We start from the raw sequence: 20,214 nt of genomic DNA, 5'->3' as shown, positions 1-20,214 counted from the left end.
GAAGCACACAGGTGGATTATATTTTGTGCAGATGATGTAATCTGAAGGAGATTACTGACTGTAAAGTAGTGGTAGGGGAGAGTGAAGCTCGACAGCATAGGATGGTGGTGTGTAGAATGACTCTGGTGGTGTGTAGGAAGATTAAGAAGACAAAGGTTGAACAGAGAACCATGTGGTGGAAGCTGAGAAAGGAAGAATGTTGTGCTCTTGTAGAAGGGTGCTGAGGATGGAGCTGCCAGGCAAAAGAGCGAGAGGAAGACCAAAGAAAAGCTTGATGGATGTTTTGAGGGAGGACATGAGAACAGTGGGTGTTAGAGAGTTAGATGCACGAGATAGGCTTAGATGGAAAAAGATGATACGCTGTGGCGACCCCTAATAGGACAAGCCGAAAGGAAAAGAAGAATTAATATGAGCTGAAAGGGAACTCTACAACAAGAGACAAGACAATACACAACGCAAACGAGGACATACGAACATTGTCTTAGGAAGCTGAATGGAAGGGGTCAGTGAGTGTGAGATGGCCAGACACGTATTAGGAGTCACTGTTCTCTTTAATTTAACCCAAATATGCACCAATCTGTACTTTTAGTAATCCTACAAACATTTATCAGGTTTAGCTCAAGGACAGGTGCCCACAGGAGGTTTGGAGCGAGCGCGTGGTACCTGTTTCTGTCTGTTTCAAGTGCAGGCAAATATGCTCTTTTGTTGAGGCTGCTCTTTAATGGGTCTGTGTCACCTCGGTGAGTGTGAGACCATTACGCTTGATCGGGAATGTCCGGGGACACCTCAGATGACCAAAAACAAGGAGCACCAACAAAGAGCAAGAAGAGAGGAAGCCAACAGAGCAGGAAAAGAGTAAGAGATGAAAAGTGTGGCTTTACCCCTGATGAACCCTGGAGGAGGCAAAAATGAGTGTTTTCACAGACAAGCTCAAACCAGCAGCCAGACCATGCCTCTTTGATCCTTACTTTTCAGTTTAAGATAAATTTGGTTCAAACCAGTATATTTATATAAATTATCAATTATTGGAATTCAGGTAAGAGCATTTTTCCTCTAGCAGTGACTAATCCCACAATCAAATGTGCAGTTTCCTCATCAAAATGGGTGGTATAATGGTAATGAATGCAGAGGTGTAATCAATGAAGAGCATCCGGACGTATGAGTTCTTTTGTTCGAGATGTTCCAGCGGTGACTGGAGAGTGATGGTGATGGCAGTCTCCGTTGACCTCTTTTCCCTGTAGGCGAACTGAAAGGGGTCAAAGGTCAAGTGTAATGTAGTTTTTATGTGCCTTAGTACGAGTCTCTCCATGCATTTTGTGACAATAGGGGTGAGAGCAATAGCTCTGTCGTCATTTAGACAGTTCACAGCATGCTGTTTGAGGATGGGGATTGTGACATCTGATTTGAGGCAGGGAGATTTTTGTGAATACCAGGGCAAGGTCAAAAGCAAAGGCTATGACTACCTTCGCAAGTACTCCACTTGCACATTTTGCTCACGATGGATCTGGCATTTAGGAGAAAGATGCTTGGGAGAGGTGGTTTTCACAGCCTGGCTAGCGGACCTGCGCGGCAGCCCCATTTCTGCTTCCTCTCTCAACACCAACCGCGTCACTTGGTACTCTCGATAAAAATCCACGAGGAGCCGTGGGGTCTCATGATGTCCGCGGAGCTGTTGGGCGCCCGCTGAGAGTCAGCCGTGATGCCCCCCCCCCCCCCCACACACACACACACACATAGGACATTAATTATTACTAGTAATCATTAATTGGACACTGGCTGGCTGTTTGTCTTGATGTGCCCTGTGATTGGCTGGCAACAAGTTCAGTCTGTACCCTGCCTCCTGCCCGTTGGCAGCTGGGATAGGCTTCAGTACTCGCAGTGACCCTTGTGAGGATAAGCAGCCAAAAAATGGATGGATATCCTGGACAGCTCTACATTGACACTGTATTGTTGCAGGCGAGTCATGATTCGAGCCGATGGGTGCAGATGCATGACCAACAGGCATGAACAAGAAACTGCTTCTTTGCCAGAGTAATCAGGCCAAAATTGAAAATAATCTTTTCTCAATTGATATACACACAGTGACTTGTGAAAGTATTTAGTCCACTTGAACTTTTCAACCTATCGCCATATGAAGTGGAACAAAATGTATTGGATAGTTTAAATTTTTTTAACAGATAAAAACCTGAAAAGTGGGGCGTGCAATATTATTCAGCCCCCTTGCATTAATACTTGGTAGTGCCACCTTTTGCTGCAATTACATCTGGAAGTCGCTTGGGGTTTGTCTCTATCAGTTTTGCACATTGAGGGACTGAAATTCTTGCCCATTCTTGCTTGCGAAACAGCTCGAGCTCAGTGAGGTTGGATGGAAAATATTTGTGAACAGCGGTCTTCAGCTCTGCCCACAGATTCTCGATTGGATTCAGGTCTGGACTTTGACTTGGCCATTCTCACACCTGGATACATTTATTCGTGAACAATTCCATTGTATATTTGTCTTTATGTTTTGGATCATTGTCCTGTTGGAAGATAAATCTCCATCCCAGTCTCAGGTCTTTTGCAGGCTCCAAAAGGTTTTCTTTCAGAATGGTCCGGTTTTTGGCATCTTCCCATCAACTTTAACCATCTTCCCTGTCCACGCTAAAGAAAAGCAGGCCCAAACCATGAGGCTGCCACAAACATGTTTGACAGTGGGGATGGTGTGTTCAGGTTGATGAGCTGTGTTGCTTTTACGCTAAACATATCGTTTTGAATTGTGGCCAAAAAGTTTCATATGACGAGAGAACCTTCTTCCACATGTTTGGTTTGTCTCCCAGGTGGCTTGTGGCAAACGTTAAATGAGACTTTTTATGGATCTCTTTGAGAAAGGGCTTTCTTCTTGCCACTCTTCCATAAATGCCAGATTTGTACAGTGTACGACTGATTGTTGTCCTACGGACAGACTCTCCCACCTCAGCTGTAGATCTCGCCATTTCATCCGGAGTCATCATGGGCCTCTTGGCTGCATCTCTGATCAGTTTTCTCCTTGTTCGAGGTGAAAGTTTAGACAGATAGCTGGGTCTTGGTATATTTGCAGTGGTCTGATACTCCTTCCATTTCAATATGATTGCTTGCACAGTGCACAGAGGTTAGACCTGCTTGACGGGGAGTGGGGGGGGTGGGGGGTCTTATCGAGACAGGGCAAGGATTTCAAAGCATGTCTGTAAAATGGCTTGCTCCCTTTCCGTGTTTCTGCAGTTGTAAATTGCTATGTCTTGTTTAAAGGGTTTCTGCTTTTGTTTGTATCGATCCATTGATTTTCTGAGCCCCTTATCCTCATGAGGGTCATGGGAGTGATGTAGCCTATCCTGGGTATCATCAGGATGGAGGCGGGGTACACCCTGAACTGGTTGCCAGCCAGTTGCAGGGCACATAAGGACAGTCAAGAGTTGCACTCACAATCACAGTTAAAGGCAATATAGAGTCTCAAATTAATGCACATATTGGGAATGTGGGAGGAAACCGGGGTGCAAATCCATGCAGGCAGAGGGAGAGCATGCAATTCCACACAGGCAGGGCCGGTTGCGCCAACATGGGCCGTTTTGTTTTTTTGTTTTCTGAAATGTTGAAGTGTTTCACAATCTGTTACATTGTTTTACACTTCCAGGGCACCGTATTATTACTTCAAAAGGATGCTTTTACTAAATACTGAGCAAACTGTCTCAATACTTAAAGCTGTGTGATATTTAAGTTTTTCTGTTTTAGTAAATCTGCTGAAATTTCAACAATTCTGTTTTTTGTCAATACGGGATGCTGTATGTACATTAATTAAGAAGAAAAATGAACCTAGATGGTTTTAGCAAATGGCTGCAATATAACGGTGAAAAATGTAAGACGTCTGAATACTTTCCGTAGCCACTCGGAAACAAAAAAAGGATTGAGAGGAATTTAAATTGACCAAATAAATATTTTCCATCATAATTTGCTAATTCTAAATTAAATCACACAATGGAATTTTCAAGAGTTTTTTCCCCTCATTTTGTCTTTCATAAGTATACATCACCAGAGAGCCCAGGGTGTACCCCGGCTCTCGTCCAAATATAGCTACGATATGTGCTAGCACGCCAGCAACCCGAGTAAGAACAAGCGGTACAGAAAATGGCTATATGCATGGATGTACTTATTTATCTATTAACACATTTCCACATCATAGCTTTCAATTAAAGATGATGGGGCAAATACAGTGGTGCCTCGATTGACGAATTAATCCGTAATTCCAAAGTAGAAATGGATTTTAAAAAGTAAATAGCCTCATCCATTCCAAGCCCCAACCCCAATCCCCCCCCCCACTAATAATAAGCAAAGTGTACATAAGGTAAAGAATAACACAAAATTATGTTCATTTACCTTAAAAATAAGCAACGTGTACATTATGTAAAGAATAATACAAAATGATGTTCAATTTTTCGTCGAGTGCATGCCAAGCAAAAAGGCCTCGTGGCGACTTCAGAGGCAGAGGCACGCACACAACTTAATTCCACTAAAATTAATAAATTCCATAAAATATGAATTCAAAACAAACTCACATTAACTTTCAATGTTTCTTGAAGTACCAATCAAAGGATATTTGATGTCTTTGACAGCTTTTAATCATCTTGCAGACATGTGCAAGGAAAATGTCATGCAAGTGAGCCATCGCCCGACTAGTTCACACATTTTCCAAGTTAATACAAGATCCTTCCGGTGAACCAATTCATCGATGTCCTCACTTCTCCAACGAAAGATCCTCGTGGGGAACCAACTCGTCGATGTCCTCCTTAGCCTTTCCCAGCAAAATAATTTCCTCTGCTTCAGGTTTAATCTCCCCTTCGAACTCCTCAAATCAAGCAGCAACAGCATAAGGCCGCATGGCAGCAGCATGATGGCACTGGCCATCAACTTCTTGGGGCCCATGGTGAAAAAAGATGAATGAATCTGAGAAGAAGTTGTCGAGCGAATGAGAATGGCGAACAGTGACGAACATACAGGAAGTGCGTCACGGGTAAAGATTGACTTCCCCCCACCAAAAAAAAAAGATTGGCGTAGCTCTGAGCCAACGGAGGGACGTGATGTCAGGAAGATGGTACATGCTAGCCATCGGTGAGGCTGCTCTATTGCGCCACACATACAAAGAGACAGAATGAAAGATTAACATCTCGGATATGTCATGGAATTTTGTCAACACTTTTTTTATTCTGGCTGACGGAATAGTGGATAGCTCCTCCTCTTCGCACCAAACTGTTCCTTCATTGCTGTGTGATGCATCGCCTCCAGCTCCTATCGTTCCTCCATCGAAAGATCCTTGATGTTCTCCTGAACCAACTCGGCGATGTCCTCAGCCTTTCCCAGTGAAACAATTCCCTCAACTTCAGGTTCAACCTCCACTTCGAACCTCTCAAAATCCTGTTGAGCAGCAGCAGCACGATGAAGCCACATGCACGCATGTTTTTTTCATGTTTCTGGACGATTTCTCATTTTGTTTTGATTGAAAAAAAAACAACTCTCGTTTTCTTCTCACTGGCCTGAAAAAAGATGAATAAATCCGCAAACAAGTTGTACAGTGTGAGTGTGCGTCACCATATGACAATGGATTCAGTGACAAACATACAATAAGTTCATCACGGGTAACGACTGACGCCTCCCAAAAAAAGGTTGACGCGCTCCTAGCCAATAGAGGAATGTGATCCCAGGAGATTATTACATGGTAGATAATAGGAGGAGCTGCTCTATTGCACCACATAAACTAAGAGACAGGATGTGCATCACGGTTTAACATTGCCGATGTGATGCCAGGAGAGTGCTCCAACGGTGGCCAATGGGAGAGCAACTTTATTCTGTTGCTTTCAAACCAAGATGCAGTACAGCATGTTTACGTTCAGTTGAATCCAGCGCCATTTCTCTCCTTTCGTATCCTGAATTTCTTTCGTAACCAGAGACAAATACTTTCCGGGGGAGGCTTTTCGTAACCGGAATCTTTTGTTAGTAGAGAATTTCATAAGTAGAGGTACCACTGTAGTTTAGATTTGGTTGGGCAGGCCCATTAAAAAATATTTGCCCCTGCACTGGGCAGCAACACAGATCAAGTCTCTACATTCATTAATAATAAAAGAGAAATGAACTGAATTAAAGAATATTGTAACATTACAATCTTGTAAAGGAGTTTACTTCATTTGTGTGATATCTCACAAATTGGACCTTGACTGATCAAAAAGTGAAACAACTGTTTTTTCATTTAATAACTTGTGAATTTTATTTGAATTGTATAAACCTTGAATCTTATGCAGTTACCATTTGAGATGAATCCTGTCTTTTGAGGGACTCCGTTATCTGTGGCCCTCGGGATGATTTTGTTACTTTTTGACATGTCATGCTGTATTATCATCTTTCAGGAGCATTCTAAATATTCTGTCATCAATAATTTGATTTTGTCAGGAAAACATGTGTCACCATAAAGACCAACACACACACAAAACCAAAAAGAATCCAAACTACATTTTAATATTTTTAAGACTAAGTATTAAATTAACCTAAATCCTAACGGGACAAGCCAAAAGGAAATATATATATATATATATATATATATATATATATATATATATATATATACGTATCGTGATGAGCCAACATCCGACCGGATTTTAAGAATTGTACAAGTAGTGTAGAGTATAGAAAAGACAATGCTATTTGCATCTATGCTACTTCAAGAAGTGACCAAAAATGGCCAGGCTAACCAGGCAGCAGGAAGGCTAAGCATGCAGGCTGCTAACCTACCAATCTTGTAAATCTGTAAATATTGAGGAAATCTTGCAAATATGACATACCACATAGTTGATTGGGACAGACCTAATAATTATTGGCCTTTATACCAATTTTATCGGCCTGATTGGCCGACAATTGGCCTGTTTTTCTGATCGGCTGATCGGTTTTGATGTCATAATTCACCAATCCCATCATTAATGTTTTTGATCAGCTGCAATAAAGACATTTACTCCTATTCGCTATTGTAGACAGTATATCTGAATCCAAACGCTAGTTTACTTATTTACATATAATAGTATTTACAACATTTTTTGAAAGAGTCCTGTAAATATCTGATGGCCAATAAAGTTACTAAAAAAAGATGGGGGCAGCATGGGACAGAGAAGACAGGTGAGAGACAATACGTGAAGCGCGGATCAGACTAAAAGACAAATTTGCCCTTTCACGAGTGCACTGTCAGACTATTGCAATATTATCTAGTATTCTGAGACCACCACATCCCATGTTTTTATGATCAGGAGGCTTTACGTTGTCAAATCAAATGTGACATGATTACAATCGTTACCATGGGGATAACAACACGAGTGGATCGCGCCGACTGTATTATAAGATGAAAATTTTGGAAAAAACATGTGCTGGTGGTCACCGGTGCTCAGGACAGGCTTGCTTGAGGTATGTTCATATACTTTTAATGGGATAGAGCTCGGAAGCCATCAACAAAAAGTTATGTAGCCAAGTAATTTACTGTTACCGCTCATGGCTGCTTGTTGTTGTTGTTCAAGTGGAAAGAATCTGAACACAGTATTGATTTCCAACATTTATGGAAGCAAGGAACATATTTTAGTATTTAAAAATCTCATGGTACACAAAAAAACACAAAAAGTAGATATATTAATTGCTATATGTATTTACTGAAATCAAATAAAAGACCATTTAGTTTGTCACTATCCCTCAGTGGCATAAACAGATGTAAAAAGACTATTTATCATACAGTACGTAAATATATATTTTTGAACAATTAAGTACGCAAGTATACACAGGAAATAGACAGCTTTAGAGAGACTCATTGCACCATTTTCAGTTCTAACTTGTCAAAACGTGCAGTTACCTCTGTGAATAAGTCACTCCTAGTGGTGGTCCCTTTCATTGATTGCAAGGGAGTGCTAGCTCCTACATGATTTGAAAGTCTGCTGTAATCCCACGTACGAAGATGAGCAGCTAGGCAGACTTACGTACATCACAGCTCTCATCCAATGCCAGAGAAAAACACTTCTGTTGTTCAGCTGACACACCAAATTTCTAGGGATGTCGTAAACCTGCCTCATTACAGTGAGTCAGGAGATTGGCATATCCTTAATTGCTCACCTTTTCTCCAGGCATATCACATTCAACACAGCCCAACAAGCACTCATTATTAAACTGTCAGAAAACGGCTTACTGTTTTGGATGATTTTACAAAAAAAAAACGACATAACTAGTCCTGACGGCTGCATCTCTGGGTCTGTGATGCTTTGAAAACCAAACCAAAAAATCCAAGTTGGCTTCGCAGTTTTGTTAGTAACGCATCAGACTCCCTTGTGCGCTCTTCATCAGACAGATATTGTATATTTATTCTGCTTGGTCATTATAGTTCAAATTATAGTCGTTTAACACAGCGACCTCTGTACCAGAAATGACTTGACTTCTGTAGAGAAGTAAAAATGAGAAATAAATGCAAACGTAACGCTTTTCAAAATAAAAGCAACATAGCTGCATTGCAGGCATGGCAAACATGTATTTCCCAAATTATGATTGGCCTCACGCAGACCGGAAGTGGCCCACGAAATGCCCAGGTCTGGCTTTGTCTTAGTGTGTGTGCATGTCCATAGTGTTGACTGCAAAGAGGATGAAGATGTGATTTTCTGTTCAGTGGTTTAGTTTTTTATAATTGGTTTCCAGATAAGAAGGTAACAGCGTAATTATGCTGTTCTAAATATGAACTGAATTCTACAGATCATATAAGAGAATGGCAACATTTTAACCCTGAAACAAGTCAAGTTATGTCTAGATTACTAAAATGTTTCATTAATTTATTTCCAAATTTTGCAGTTCCACCTTGCTTTTGGTCTTTTTTCTCATTATTATTTTGGATTGAGAATACAACTTCTGGTGTTTTTTTTTTTATATGCTTTCCCTACCTCTTCTGCAGCAGCTTCTGAAAGGAGCCCCTCTTTTTGTGCACAAGTGACATGGAAGTAGGACCGACACATTCCTGCATCACAGCTGATGCACACACCAGTCCTGGCAAAGCGATTATCTTCACAGAAACTGCATTCCTAAAAAAATGACACTTGCATTTGAATGCATTCAACCAAACATAATGCCCACTCAAATCTTACCCTGTTTAGGTTTGTCCAAGAGGGAATCTACAAAATAAAATAATTTCAAGGATATTGAATGTGAGCCTTATATTTTCTGCAAATGTACATAAGTGAATGAATTGACTTCTAGGATCCTGTAATTTATAGGTCCTGGCTATTCTAGACATGTTATTTTATTTATTATTTTGTTGTAAATTGAAGATGTTTAAGTTTCAGATCAAAAGAGAATATGAGAAAAGTTCAGATTTCCAACTTTTATTTAATGGTATTTACATCTGGATGTGGTAAATAACTCGGTGCAGAGAACCTTTTTTTTGAACCCACCCACTCTTCAAATGAAGAAAAGCATTGGAAACTCACTAATGGGTGCTCATTTTGGAATAGGACATTTGAATCATTAACTGCCTGAGGTTAGATCACAGAACTTAAAGCCCAAGTGTCATCCCTATAAACATTCTAAAATAGATATTGGAATGAAAAATACATAACATTATTCATTTCAATGTCTATACGAAAAAATAAATGTGAGAGGAGAGTGCGTCATCCATGCGCAAAGTTGCAGAAGTGTCATTCTACGATATCCAAGTGGTCGCCATATTGGCTGCATCCTCCGTCCGTGACATCACCCGGACATTCGCCAATGAAAACACACGGTGCACCCTAACTATGGGAGACAAAAGCGCCCCTACTGACACGGAAGCTCTTTTCGAAAAGGAGAACACCACACAAGCGAGTGAAGTTACCGGGGGGAATATTACACTATTGTTTCGAGCCATATTCAGATCATATGCAATCACGGCCAAACCGCATTCCCGTCCGATCCACTTCCGCGGTGGAGATGACCCATCGTGGCTCATCGCAGCCGGCTGGTGTGGCTTATGACGGAGCCGAGCGGTGCTGCTTTTAGGAGGATGTTCAAAGTCGCCGCAGTACTTGATGAACACCGTCGAGCCGGGGTGCATTACTTTGCGCACGCGGCTGAGTGAGGCCTTCTCCGCCGGGTTCTTCAGAGCCGCCCCCGTCCGCAAAGCCCGACGCGCAGCCTTCGCAGAAGCCGTTAACGGCGAACGCAGCACTTCAGCTGGTGTGGCTGATTTTTGGCGCCGTGGTGGCATATAATGGAGCCGAGCCGTGCTGCTTTTAAGGGAATGTTCATAGCCGCCGCAGTACTCGATGAACACCATTGAGCCGGGGCGCATTACTGTGCTCATGCGGCTGAGTGAGGCATTCTCGGCTGGGTTCTTCAGATTCGCCGCCGTCTACATCGACATATTTCGTATGTACATATTTCTTTTGTTACATGATGAGAGACCGATAACGTGGTCCGCCCCAAACTATTATTTTTTTTAGCTGTATACACACCTACCTGTAATTTGGCACCCACGAAGCTCTTGTCCTCCACACCCGTGGAATCCATTTTTCACAACGAACCAGGTCTCTTGCAAACTTATGAAGTTCTATATCCATTCTCCCGAGTGTTCAAGCAATGTCCAGCAATGCAATGAGCCGGCATTTTGGCAAACACGAAGGAACAACAAGCTACCTTCACGGAGGTAAAACTAATGGAAACAAACGAGTCCACTTGGGGGCGCCGCTGTCCTTTACGTCACTTCCTGCTTCTTCTTGAAAACAAATTCCTCGAGAGGATTTTCATGGCGGGAGTTGTGCATGTCAAAATCACGTTTTGTGGTGAAAAAACGCATGGGCCCATATTGGATGACATTTTTTCATGAATAACATACTAAAAATCATGTATTTCATGACAGGAGCCCTTTAAATTATATTTAAAGGACCTTTCAAATCCTGTGAAAATTGGGAATTATTCCATATCTTTGGATTTTAAAACAATGTCTACAGACCCCCCCCCCAAAAAAAAAAAATACAGCAGCCATTTTAGGCATAGTTTCTGATGACACTGATGATCTTCTGCCAGACTAACCCTTCATTTAGGTCTAACCTTGTGCGACCCTGCTGACGTCAGCAGCAGAAAACGAGGACATTTCCATTGTGCAAATGAGAGTGTGCAACTGTATATGACAGCTTTGTGTGAGCAACTTTGTGATGAAAATGAGATGATTGGCACCGTGTCTGTACTATTTTAATTAATGACACTTTAATTTTTTTAAGCCTGGCACCGTGTCTGTACTATTTTAATTAATGACACTGTAATTTTTTTTAAGCCTAGTAAATTAGCAACTGATCTTGTACAGATCATTATCATAGTGCACACATTTGTAAAGAGAGGAGGGGGGGTCCCTGTGATTAGTTTTATAATGGGAGGGGAGGGTTGGGGAGTCCAGACGCATTTCACAGCTTGGTAGTAGAAGCTACATTTTAATGTCCTGTGGCGTTTTGAAAGGAGGAAAATTGAGTGTCTAGGGTGGGTGGTATCTTTAAGATTCCACAGGGTTACCACAGGATTCTCTCAGTAGACATACAGTGTCGTGTAAAATTATTGATCCCCTTCTCAAATTGTTTCATTCTTTCATTGTGTCCCCACTTAAATGTTTAAGACCATCAAACAAATCTAAATATGAGACAAATAGAACCCAAGTGTCCTTAAAATGCTGGTTTTAAATGATGATCCCATTTATTACGAGAAAAAAATTCTATTCATTTACCTGGCCATGTGAGAAAAAGTAATCGCCTCCTAAATCTCATAATTGGTTGAACCATCCTCAGCAGCAACAACTGAAATCAAGTATTTTCCATAACTGACAATGACTCTTTCACATCTCTGTGGAGATAATTTGACCCAATCTTCTTTTGATAATTGTTTTAAATTCAGCAAAAAAAAATAGGGTTGTCCAGCATGAAGAACTTTTTAAAAGTCATACAACTGCATTTCAATCGGATTCAAGTCTGGACTTTGACTAGGCCAAATGTTGGCTTGCTGATGTGTTTTGGATCATTACACTGCTGGAGAACGCAAATGCGTCTCAACATTAGGTCACAAACTGAAGCCACATTCTCTTTTTGTAAAAGAGCAGTTTTCAAGGTTCCATCAATCACAGCAAGTTTTCCAGGTCCTGAAGAAAAGCAGCCCGAGACCACATTACCACCACTGCCATTTGACTGTTGGTATCATGTTGTTTAACTGAAATTCAGATGTAACGTGTGAAATGCAGATGTACCGAGAGAGACACCATCTAAACTGCAGTCAGTCCAAATAAATTTCTCCCAAATGTGCAGGGAATCATTCAGATGTTTTGATTTGATTTTTTTTCCAAAAATGAGAAGAGCCTTTATGTTTGTGTTTTTTTTTTTAATCAGCGGTGGTTTCTGCCTTGGACCTCTGCCACAGATGCGATTTTTGCTCGGTCTCTTCCTTAATGTTGTAGTATTATGTAGTAGCATTGAAGCAGGGCATCTCATCCCAGGAAAGTGTGTGGAATTCTTAGTGCTTGATCACAAAGATCAGCTGTATGCATATTTCATAGCTGTAACATGATAGGAGTATGCAGAACAACAGCCAATCAGAAAGGTCCTTTTCCTGATCCACTTCCATTTACAAGTTGGAGGAGTGAACAGAAGCTGTGCATCCTAAGCTGGCTTCCCCTGTAGCAAAATGTAGATGCCTACTTAGCTGCCCTCGCTTTAAGGAATAAAAAAAAAAAAAACGGAAGTGTGTCATTTGGCTTTGCCAGGCCTTATTATGTTTCTAGGGAAACAAACAACTGACATATTGCTGATCTTCTGTTGCATGTTTGGATTTTTGCTTGCCGTAACTTTGTTCCTCCCTTGATCATTCCAAGAGGTATTCCCCAGTCAGGTGTAGCGAACACACCACAGAAAGCTGACACCCTTAAGTATTCATTTGAAGAAGTCCCACAAAGGAATAATGTGGAAAGCAAAACAATGTAATTAAAGTCAATACAGCCTGTCAGTCTCTGTTACCAGCAAAAGTACGACAAGCAGTGAGCCACTGCTACCAATAAAGCCACCAGCAACAATTCTCCGTAGAAATTGCGTCATCCGCGTCGCTGACCAATCAGAGGCCAGAGATCTGCATAAATGTTGGCGTACGCCATTACCTCTGACAACGTTGCATGGTCCAGTATAGCTTTTGTTAGCGTTTTATCGCATATTTGGGTTCTTTAACAATAAATATGGTTAAGAGGTGTCGTCACAGACTTTGTAATAGTGACGACAGGTATCCTGAAAGGCTAGTTGGTGGAGTTCAATTCGTACCCTTTACAAAACCGAAGACACAGTACCAAAAATGTCTTCGATGGATCAAACTTTGTGGAAGACGGCATGATCAACTGAATCCATCTAAAATCAACCGGAACAGAAGACAGAGTACGAAAAATGTCTTCGGCGGATCAAAATTTGTGGAAGATCGTATGATCAACTGAATCCATCTAAAATCAACCGGAACAGATATGTTTGCACGAAGGTATGCCCTATATTTGATTTTCAATACATGTTTCATATAAATGAATTAGCAGTTCTTCGCTTGCATAACATAGCTACGTGTGAATGATTGACACACTTGATCTGTGTTGAGCGATATTTTGCAATGATCTGACTGCACAAATGTCTCTCTGTTCGGCGGCTACCGAGCAAAGCTAAACCGGACTAGCGAGTCCTAAAAGCCTTCGACGTGCACCGAGACACCAAGACTGAAGGAAGGATGTTTGAGGACACTATAAAGTAGTGATTGTCGTAATCGGTTGGGACTTACGTAGGTTCGGCACTAATTCAAGAATAATTATTGAGGGGAGGGTGTGATGTTACACAAAGAAAACGAGAGAAACAACTCGTAAATCAAGCCTCGCCTTCTTTTCCTTCATACGGCGGTTCACAAACGGCTATACAGATACACATACAGATTCTGCACACAAGTGTGATAGGTAACACGAAAATAGGAAACTGTCAATGACGAATTCGTCTTTGGGTTATAATATATTATATTATGTGGCTTCTCGGTCTTCCTCTGACTCCGGAAAGATCTCACGCTAATATCAATGGTTTCTCCGTCGATATGCATGTAAATACCATTGAAACACCCCTCGCTGAAATACTTGAAGCCCTGCTGTCTGCTTTTCAATGATATTTTACTGTTAGCTAAGAATGCGAGTGAGAAATCAGCCGGTAAATCGGGCAATTTCGCTCTAGTCTTTTCTTCCTGCGCCGCCATTTTTGCTAATTGTTTGTCTGAGGTTAGTGCACGTGGGGTGACGTAACTTCAGGAGGCGTGGTTACGTGCCCTGTACGGAGGAGTCAATTGATCATGTCATCACTATTCAGGTGATTTGTGAAATGGGAAAAACTAGTTAATCTTCATTGTAATTAACTGCAATAATATTAATTGGGTATGGAGCAACATCTTCTTCTTTTCCTTTCGGCTTGGCCCGATTAGGTCGCCACAGCGTGTCATCTTTTTCCATCTTAGCCTATCTCGAGCATCTTTTTCTCTAACACACACAGTCTTCATGTCCTCCCTCACCACATCCATCAACCTTCTCTTTGGTCTTCCTCTCGTTCTTTTGCCTGGCAGCTCCATCCTCAGCACCCTTCTACCAATATACACACTCTCTTCCCTTTGGACATGTCCAAACCATCGAAGTCTGCTCTCTCGAACATTGTCTCCAAAAGATCCAACTTTAGCTGTCCCTCTAATGAGCTCATTTCTAATTCCATCCAACCTGCTCACTCCGAGCGAGAACCTCAACATCTTCATTTCTGCTACCTCAAGTTCTGCTTCCTGTTTTTTCTTCAATGCCACAGTTTCTAATCCGTACATCATGGCCGGCCTCACCACTATTTGATAGACTTTGCCCTTCATCCTACCAGAGACTTTTCTGTCACATAGAACACCAGACACCTTCCACCAACTGTTCCACCCCGCTTCGACCCATTTCTTCACTTCCTTACCACACTCTCCATTGCTCTGTATTGTTGACCCCAAGTATTTGACGTATTCGTCTCCCTGGAGCTTCACTCTTCCCCCACCTCTCATTCATGCAAATACACTCTGTTTTACTTCTGCTAATCATCATTCCTCTCCTTTCCAGCGCGTGCCTCCATCTTTCTAATTGTTCCTCCACCGAATCCCTCCTTTCACTGGAGATCACAATATCATCTGTGAACATCATGGTCCAAGGGGATACCAGTCAAACCTCATCTGTCAGCCTGTCTATTACTACCCCAAACAGGAAGGGGCTCTGAGTGGATCCCTGATGCAGTCCCACCTCCACCTTAAATTCTTCTGACACACCTACAGCAAATCTCACCACTGTTCTGCTTTCCTCATACATGTCCTGTGTTATTCTAACATATTTGTCCGTCACACCAGACTTGCGCATGCAGTACCACAGTTCCTCTCTTGGTACTCTGCCATAGGTTTTCTCTAGGTCTACAAAATCACAATGTAGCTCCTTCTAACCTTGACTGTACTTTTCCACGAGCATCCTCAGGGCAAATAATGCATCTGTGGTACTCTTTCTAGGCATGAAACCATACTGTTGCTCACATATATAGTGGTACCTTGGTTTTCGAACGTCTTGGTTTTCGTACAAATCGGTTTTCGACATCCCGACTAGCTGACCCACGACGTATTGTTATTGTGCTTTCAAACGTACCCCCGAAAAAAACGGAAAAGACGTAACGCGCACTACCGCACAACTGTCTGATGAGGCTGAAGGCAGGAAGGATGTCTCAAGTCCCGATATTAAAGCTACCTGCGCTAATAATTCAGAATTTTGTAGAACTTCATCATCCGAATAAACCTGAATATTACAAAGCACTGTAAAATTTTAATGTTGTTATGAGCCACTTCAGAAAACTCCTTAAAAGATGGCAGAAACAAACAGATTTGTTTTTTGTGAAAAAGGGTCGAATCACCTGACCGATAACTGTTTTTTTGCTTTGCTTTTTTTTGTTCCATTAACCACACCTCTAGTTGCAAGTTTGTTTTTTTTTTGTTTTGTTTTGTTTTTTTTTTTACACGTTACGTACCTTCTGTGCAAATAAACAATTTGGTTTTTCTTCCACCTCATTATTAGTTGTTTAAAGTTATTCTGCACTTTTGTTAATAAAAAAAAGGCTGGGGGCCGAGTCAATACAGATATAGCAATGCACTCCCAGCCCAGCATACTCTACTAGGCTAAGCATACATTTTAAGCAAAAGATAAATATATTTCTTAAATTATTTAATTATATAAAGTATTTAAACTATACATGAATTTCTACTATGATGTTTATTATCAGGAAAAGCTAAAAAAAAAAATCACTTAAAAAAACATTTTTTAGGCTTGGAACGTATTATTTCATTTTCCATTGGTTGTTAACCAAGCCTTCTGGAATGGATTGTGTTCGAGAACCAAGGGACCACTGTAATTGCTTCTGACCTGAGTCTAGCCTCCACTACTCTTTCCCACTTCATTGTGTGGCTCATCTTTCTTCCTCTGTCTTTTCCACCGTTCTGAACAACGCCTTTGTTCTTAAAAATAGGAATAGTACACTTTTCCTCCGTTCTTCTGGCATCTTCTCTCCCGCTAAATTTATATTGAATAAGTTGGTCAAAAACTCCACAGCCACCTCTCCAAATTGCTTCCATACCTCCACTGGTATCTCATCAGGACCAACTGTCTTTCCATTTTTCATTCTGTTCAGTGCCTTTCTAACTTCCCCCTTACTAGTCATTGCCACTTCCTGGTCATTCACCCTTGCCTCTTCTACTCTTCCTTCTCTCCCATTTTCTTCATTCATTAACTTCTCAAAGAACTCTTTCTATCTACTCAGCACACTACTGGTATCAGTCAACATATTTCCATTGTTATCCTTAATCACCTTCACTTGGTGCACATCCTTCCCATCTCTATCCCTCTGTCTGGCCAACTTGTAAAGATCCTTTTCTCCTTCTGTCGTATCCAATCCAGTGTACATGTCGTCATATGGCTCTTGTTTAGCCTTCGCCACCTCTGCTTCTGCCCTACATCCCATCTCAATGTACTCCTCCGTGTTCCACTGCTTCTTTACAAAACTCTTTCCTTGAATGACTTTCAGTATTTTGGGGTTCCACCACCAAGTTTCCTTCTCCCCTTCCCTACCAGAAGAGACCCCAAGTACTCTCCTGCATACCTCTCTGAAAACCTTGGCAGTAGTATTCCAGTCTTCTGGGAGCTCTTGCTGTCTCTCGAGAGTGTGTCTCACCTCTTTACGAAAAGCCACACAACATTCTTCTTTCTCAACTTCCACCACCTGATTCTCTGCTCTACCTTTGCCTTCTTAATCTTCCTACCCACTACCAGAGTCGTCTTACACGTGTGTGGCAACATAAATGGAGAATTCATATTTTAAACTCAAGATATCATCTTTATCCCCATGGTGGCAGTTAATTTTTTATCTTCTGGTTCCTATAATACTCATGATTTCAAACTAGTGAAAGATTTTTCTGCATTCACTGCACTGTTGAGTCATTAGTGTTCTTATATTTTTCTATGATTGTCAATGGTGAGTGTGGTAGGTCAATGGTGAGTGTGGTCAGGAAGTGAAGAAACGGGTCCAAGCAGGTTGGAACAGCTGGCAGAAGATGTCTGGTGTGTTGTGTGACAGAAGGGTCTCTACTCGGTTGAAGGACAAAGTTTATAAAACAGTGGTAAGGCCGGCCATGATATATGGATTAGAGACAGTGGCATTGAAGTGACAACTGGGAGCAGAACTGGAGGTGGCAGAAATGAAGATGTTGAGGTTCTCTCTAGGAGTGAGCAGGTTGGATAGGATAAGAAATGAGTTCATGAGAGGGACAGCCAAAGTTAGATGTTTTTGAGACATGGTTCGAGAGAACAGACTTCGGTGGTTTGTACATGTCCAAAGGTGAGAGAGTGAGTATATTGGTAGAAGGGTGTCAAGGATGGCGTTGCCAGGCAAAAGAGCGAGAGGAAGACACAGGAAGAACATGCAAACTCCACAAAGGCGGGGCTGCGATTGAACTCTGGTCCTCAGTGACTGTGAGGCCAATGCTTTACAGCTGCGCCAGCGGGGTTCATTTTATTCTTAATTTTATTCATTTTGCTTTAATGTATGCAGTGACGCAAGCAAAGCTCTCCAATTTCATTATACAGTTTCGTATCATGACAATCAAAGGCATTAATTCATTCATACAACCAATGACTGTTAGTTGGGGACCAACAGTCATAGTAACAACGGAGCAAGTATGTTCTCACTTAGTTGCATGGTTGTGGTCAGGCTGGGCCCCCCAAAGCAAGATGACTGCTTGGCGTCGGAGCATGCCGCTCATGACTCACGGCTGCTCCTTGGGTTCCCCACCTATAGTTCTTGTCGGGTGCCCTCCTTTCCAACAAACATTTTCCCACCTTCAGCCAAGGTGAGAACTGGACGCATGGCAGGCCCTGCAGGTAGGGGGCATGGGGAGGGGGGAGATCTGGTTCTCCTGGAAGGAGTTTGGGGGGCTGGGTGGACAATTGGATGGGTGAGTGGTATTGGGTCCCTGCACCCCCCACCAGGTGGCCAGTTGGCAGGGCGCATCAGTGGGGGCGGCAGACCACCCTGTGTCTCTGTGTGGGACGCGTCCCGACCTCCTGTTTGATCTTTGACGGGCCCCTGGGCCCAATCCCCAAACACTCATTAATATGTGGATACGTAATTATCTACTTTTCTCACATTTATAATTAATGTTGTCTTTTGTGTATCTCTCCCCTCTCAACTTTGTCCTATTCAACTGATCAACTCCATAAATTTTAATTGTAACGCAAAGAAACCACAACTGAATCTTAAAACAACACTGTAACAAAGTGAAATTGGCATAAAAGGGATACAGACCCTCCATTCTGCTTGACCTACAGTGAAGAAATAAAGTATTTGAACACCCTGCTATATTGCAAGTTCTCCCACTTATAAATCATGCAGGGGTCTGAAATTTTCATAGTAGGTGCATGTCCACTGTGAGAGAGAGAATCTAAAAAGAAAAATACAGAAATCACAATGTATGATTTATTTGTGTGTACAACTCCACACGGCTGGAAAGGGCTACGGAGAAATTGCCAAGGAGCTTGGTGAAAATAGGGCCACTGTTGGAGCAATCATTAGAAAATGGAAGAAGCGAAACATAATGGTCAATCTCAATCAGAGTGGAGCCCCATGCAAAATATCACCTCGTGGGATCTGAATGATCCTTAGAAAGGTGAGGAATCAACCCAGGACTACACGACAGGACTTGGTCAATGACCTGAAAAGAGATGGGACAATGGTTTCCAAGGTGACTGTTGGTAATAAACTAAGATGTCATGGTTTGGATGGAAGGTTCCTCTGCTTAAACCAGCACATGTCAAGGCCCGTCTTGAGTTTTCCAATGACCATTTGGATGATACAGAGGAGTCATGGGAGAGAGTTTAGTGGTCAGATAAGACCAAATTAGAACTTTTTGGTCATAATTCCACTAACCGTGTTCGGAGGAAGACGAATGATGAGTTCCATCCCAAGAACACCATGCCTACAGTGAAGCACAGGGGTGGTAGCATCATGCTTTCGGGGTGTTTTTCTGCAGATGGGACAGGACAACTGCACTGTATTAAGGAGAGGATGACTGCGGACACGTATTGTGAGATTATGAAGATGGGTCGTGGCTAGGTCTTTCAACATGACAATGACCCGAAGCACACAGCCAGGAAAACCAACAAATGGCTCCGTAAGACTCATATCAAGGCTCTGGCGTGGCCTAGCCAATCTCCAGACCTTAACCCAATAGAAAATCTTTGGAGGGAGCTGAAAGTCCGTGTTTCTCAGCGACAACGCAGAACCTATTCAGTTTGTGCCATTTTGCAATGTTATTCAATGAGTGAAGGTTGACTGGCTGCATCCGATTCACACTACATATGTACTTAAGCAGCCCATCAACTGATGTTTACAATCCTTATGTGCCACCCACCACCGGTGTAGGGTTAGCAAAGCGGTCTGCTCATAATAGAGCAAAGACGAGTGAGACGCTACTTATGCTTATCCTTGGTAAGGTGAACCCTGGTGAAACTAAAAAAGTTTTTAAAAAATTATGTTCTTAATTTGAGATGCAATGACTGTCTGAGTACCTGCAAACAGAAGAAAATGTGATGAC

At 42.0% G+C, this 20,214-nt stretch overlaps 1 protein-coding gene and 1 long non-coding RNA gene across 4 annotated transcripts in view; one reads left to right on the top strand and one right to left on the bottom strand.

Moving 5' to 3' along the window:
• The window catches only part of phf14 (PHD finger protein 14), a 151,466-nt gene that overhangs the window by 80,278 nt on the left and 50,974 nt on the right, over positions 1-20,214 (bottom strand). For all 3 annotated transcript variants that reach the window (XM_061839130.1, XM_061839213.1, XM_061839304.1), the window contains exon 7: positions 8,955-9,092. In XM_061839130.1, coding sequence (XP_061695114.1) covers positions 8,955-9,092 — 138 coding nt within the window. The remainder of the gene's footprint in view (positions 1-8,954; positions 9,093-20,214) is intronic.
• LOC133511546 (uncharacterized) lies at positions 4,393-5,572 on the top strand. The gene is made up of 2 exons (XR_009797966.1): positions 4,393-5,118; positions 5,230-5,572. It is a non-coding gene; the product is annotated as an uncharacterized LOC133511546 (long non-coding RNA).

This window comes from Syngnathoides biaculeatus, chromosome 1 (assembly GCF_019802595.1).
Source record: "Syngnathoides biaculeatus isolate LvHL_M chromosome 1, ASM1980259v1, whole genome shotgun sequence".
Classification (NCBI taxonomy): Eukaryota; Metazoa; Chordata; class Actinopteri; order Syngnathiformes; family Syngnathidae; genus Syngnathoides; species Syngnathoides biaculeatus.
Note: the sequence above shows the minus strand (reverse complement) of the source record. Positions and strands in the feature narration are given on the sequence as shown.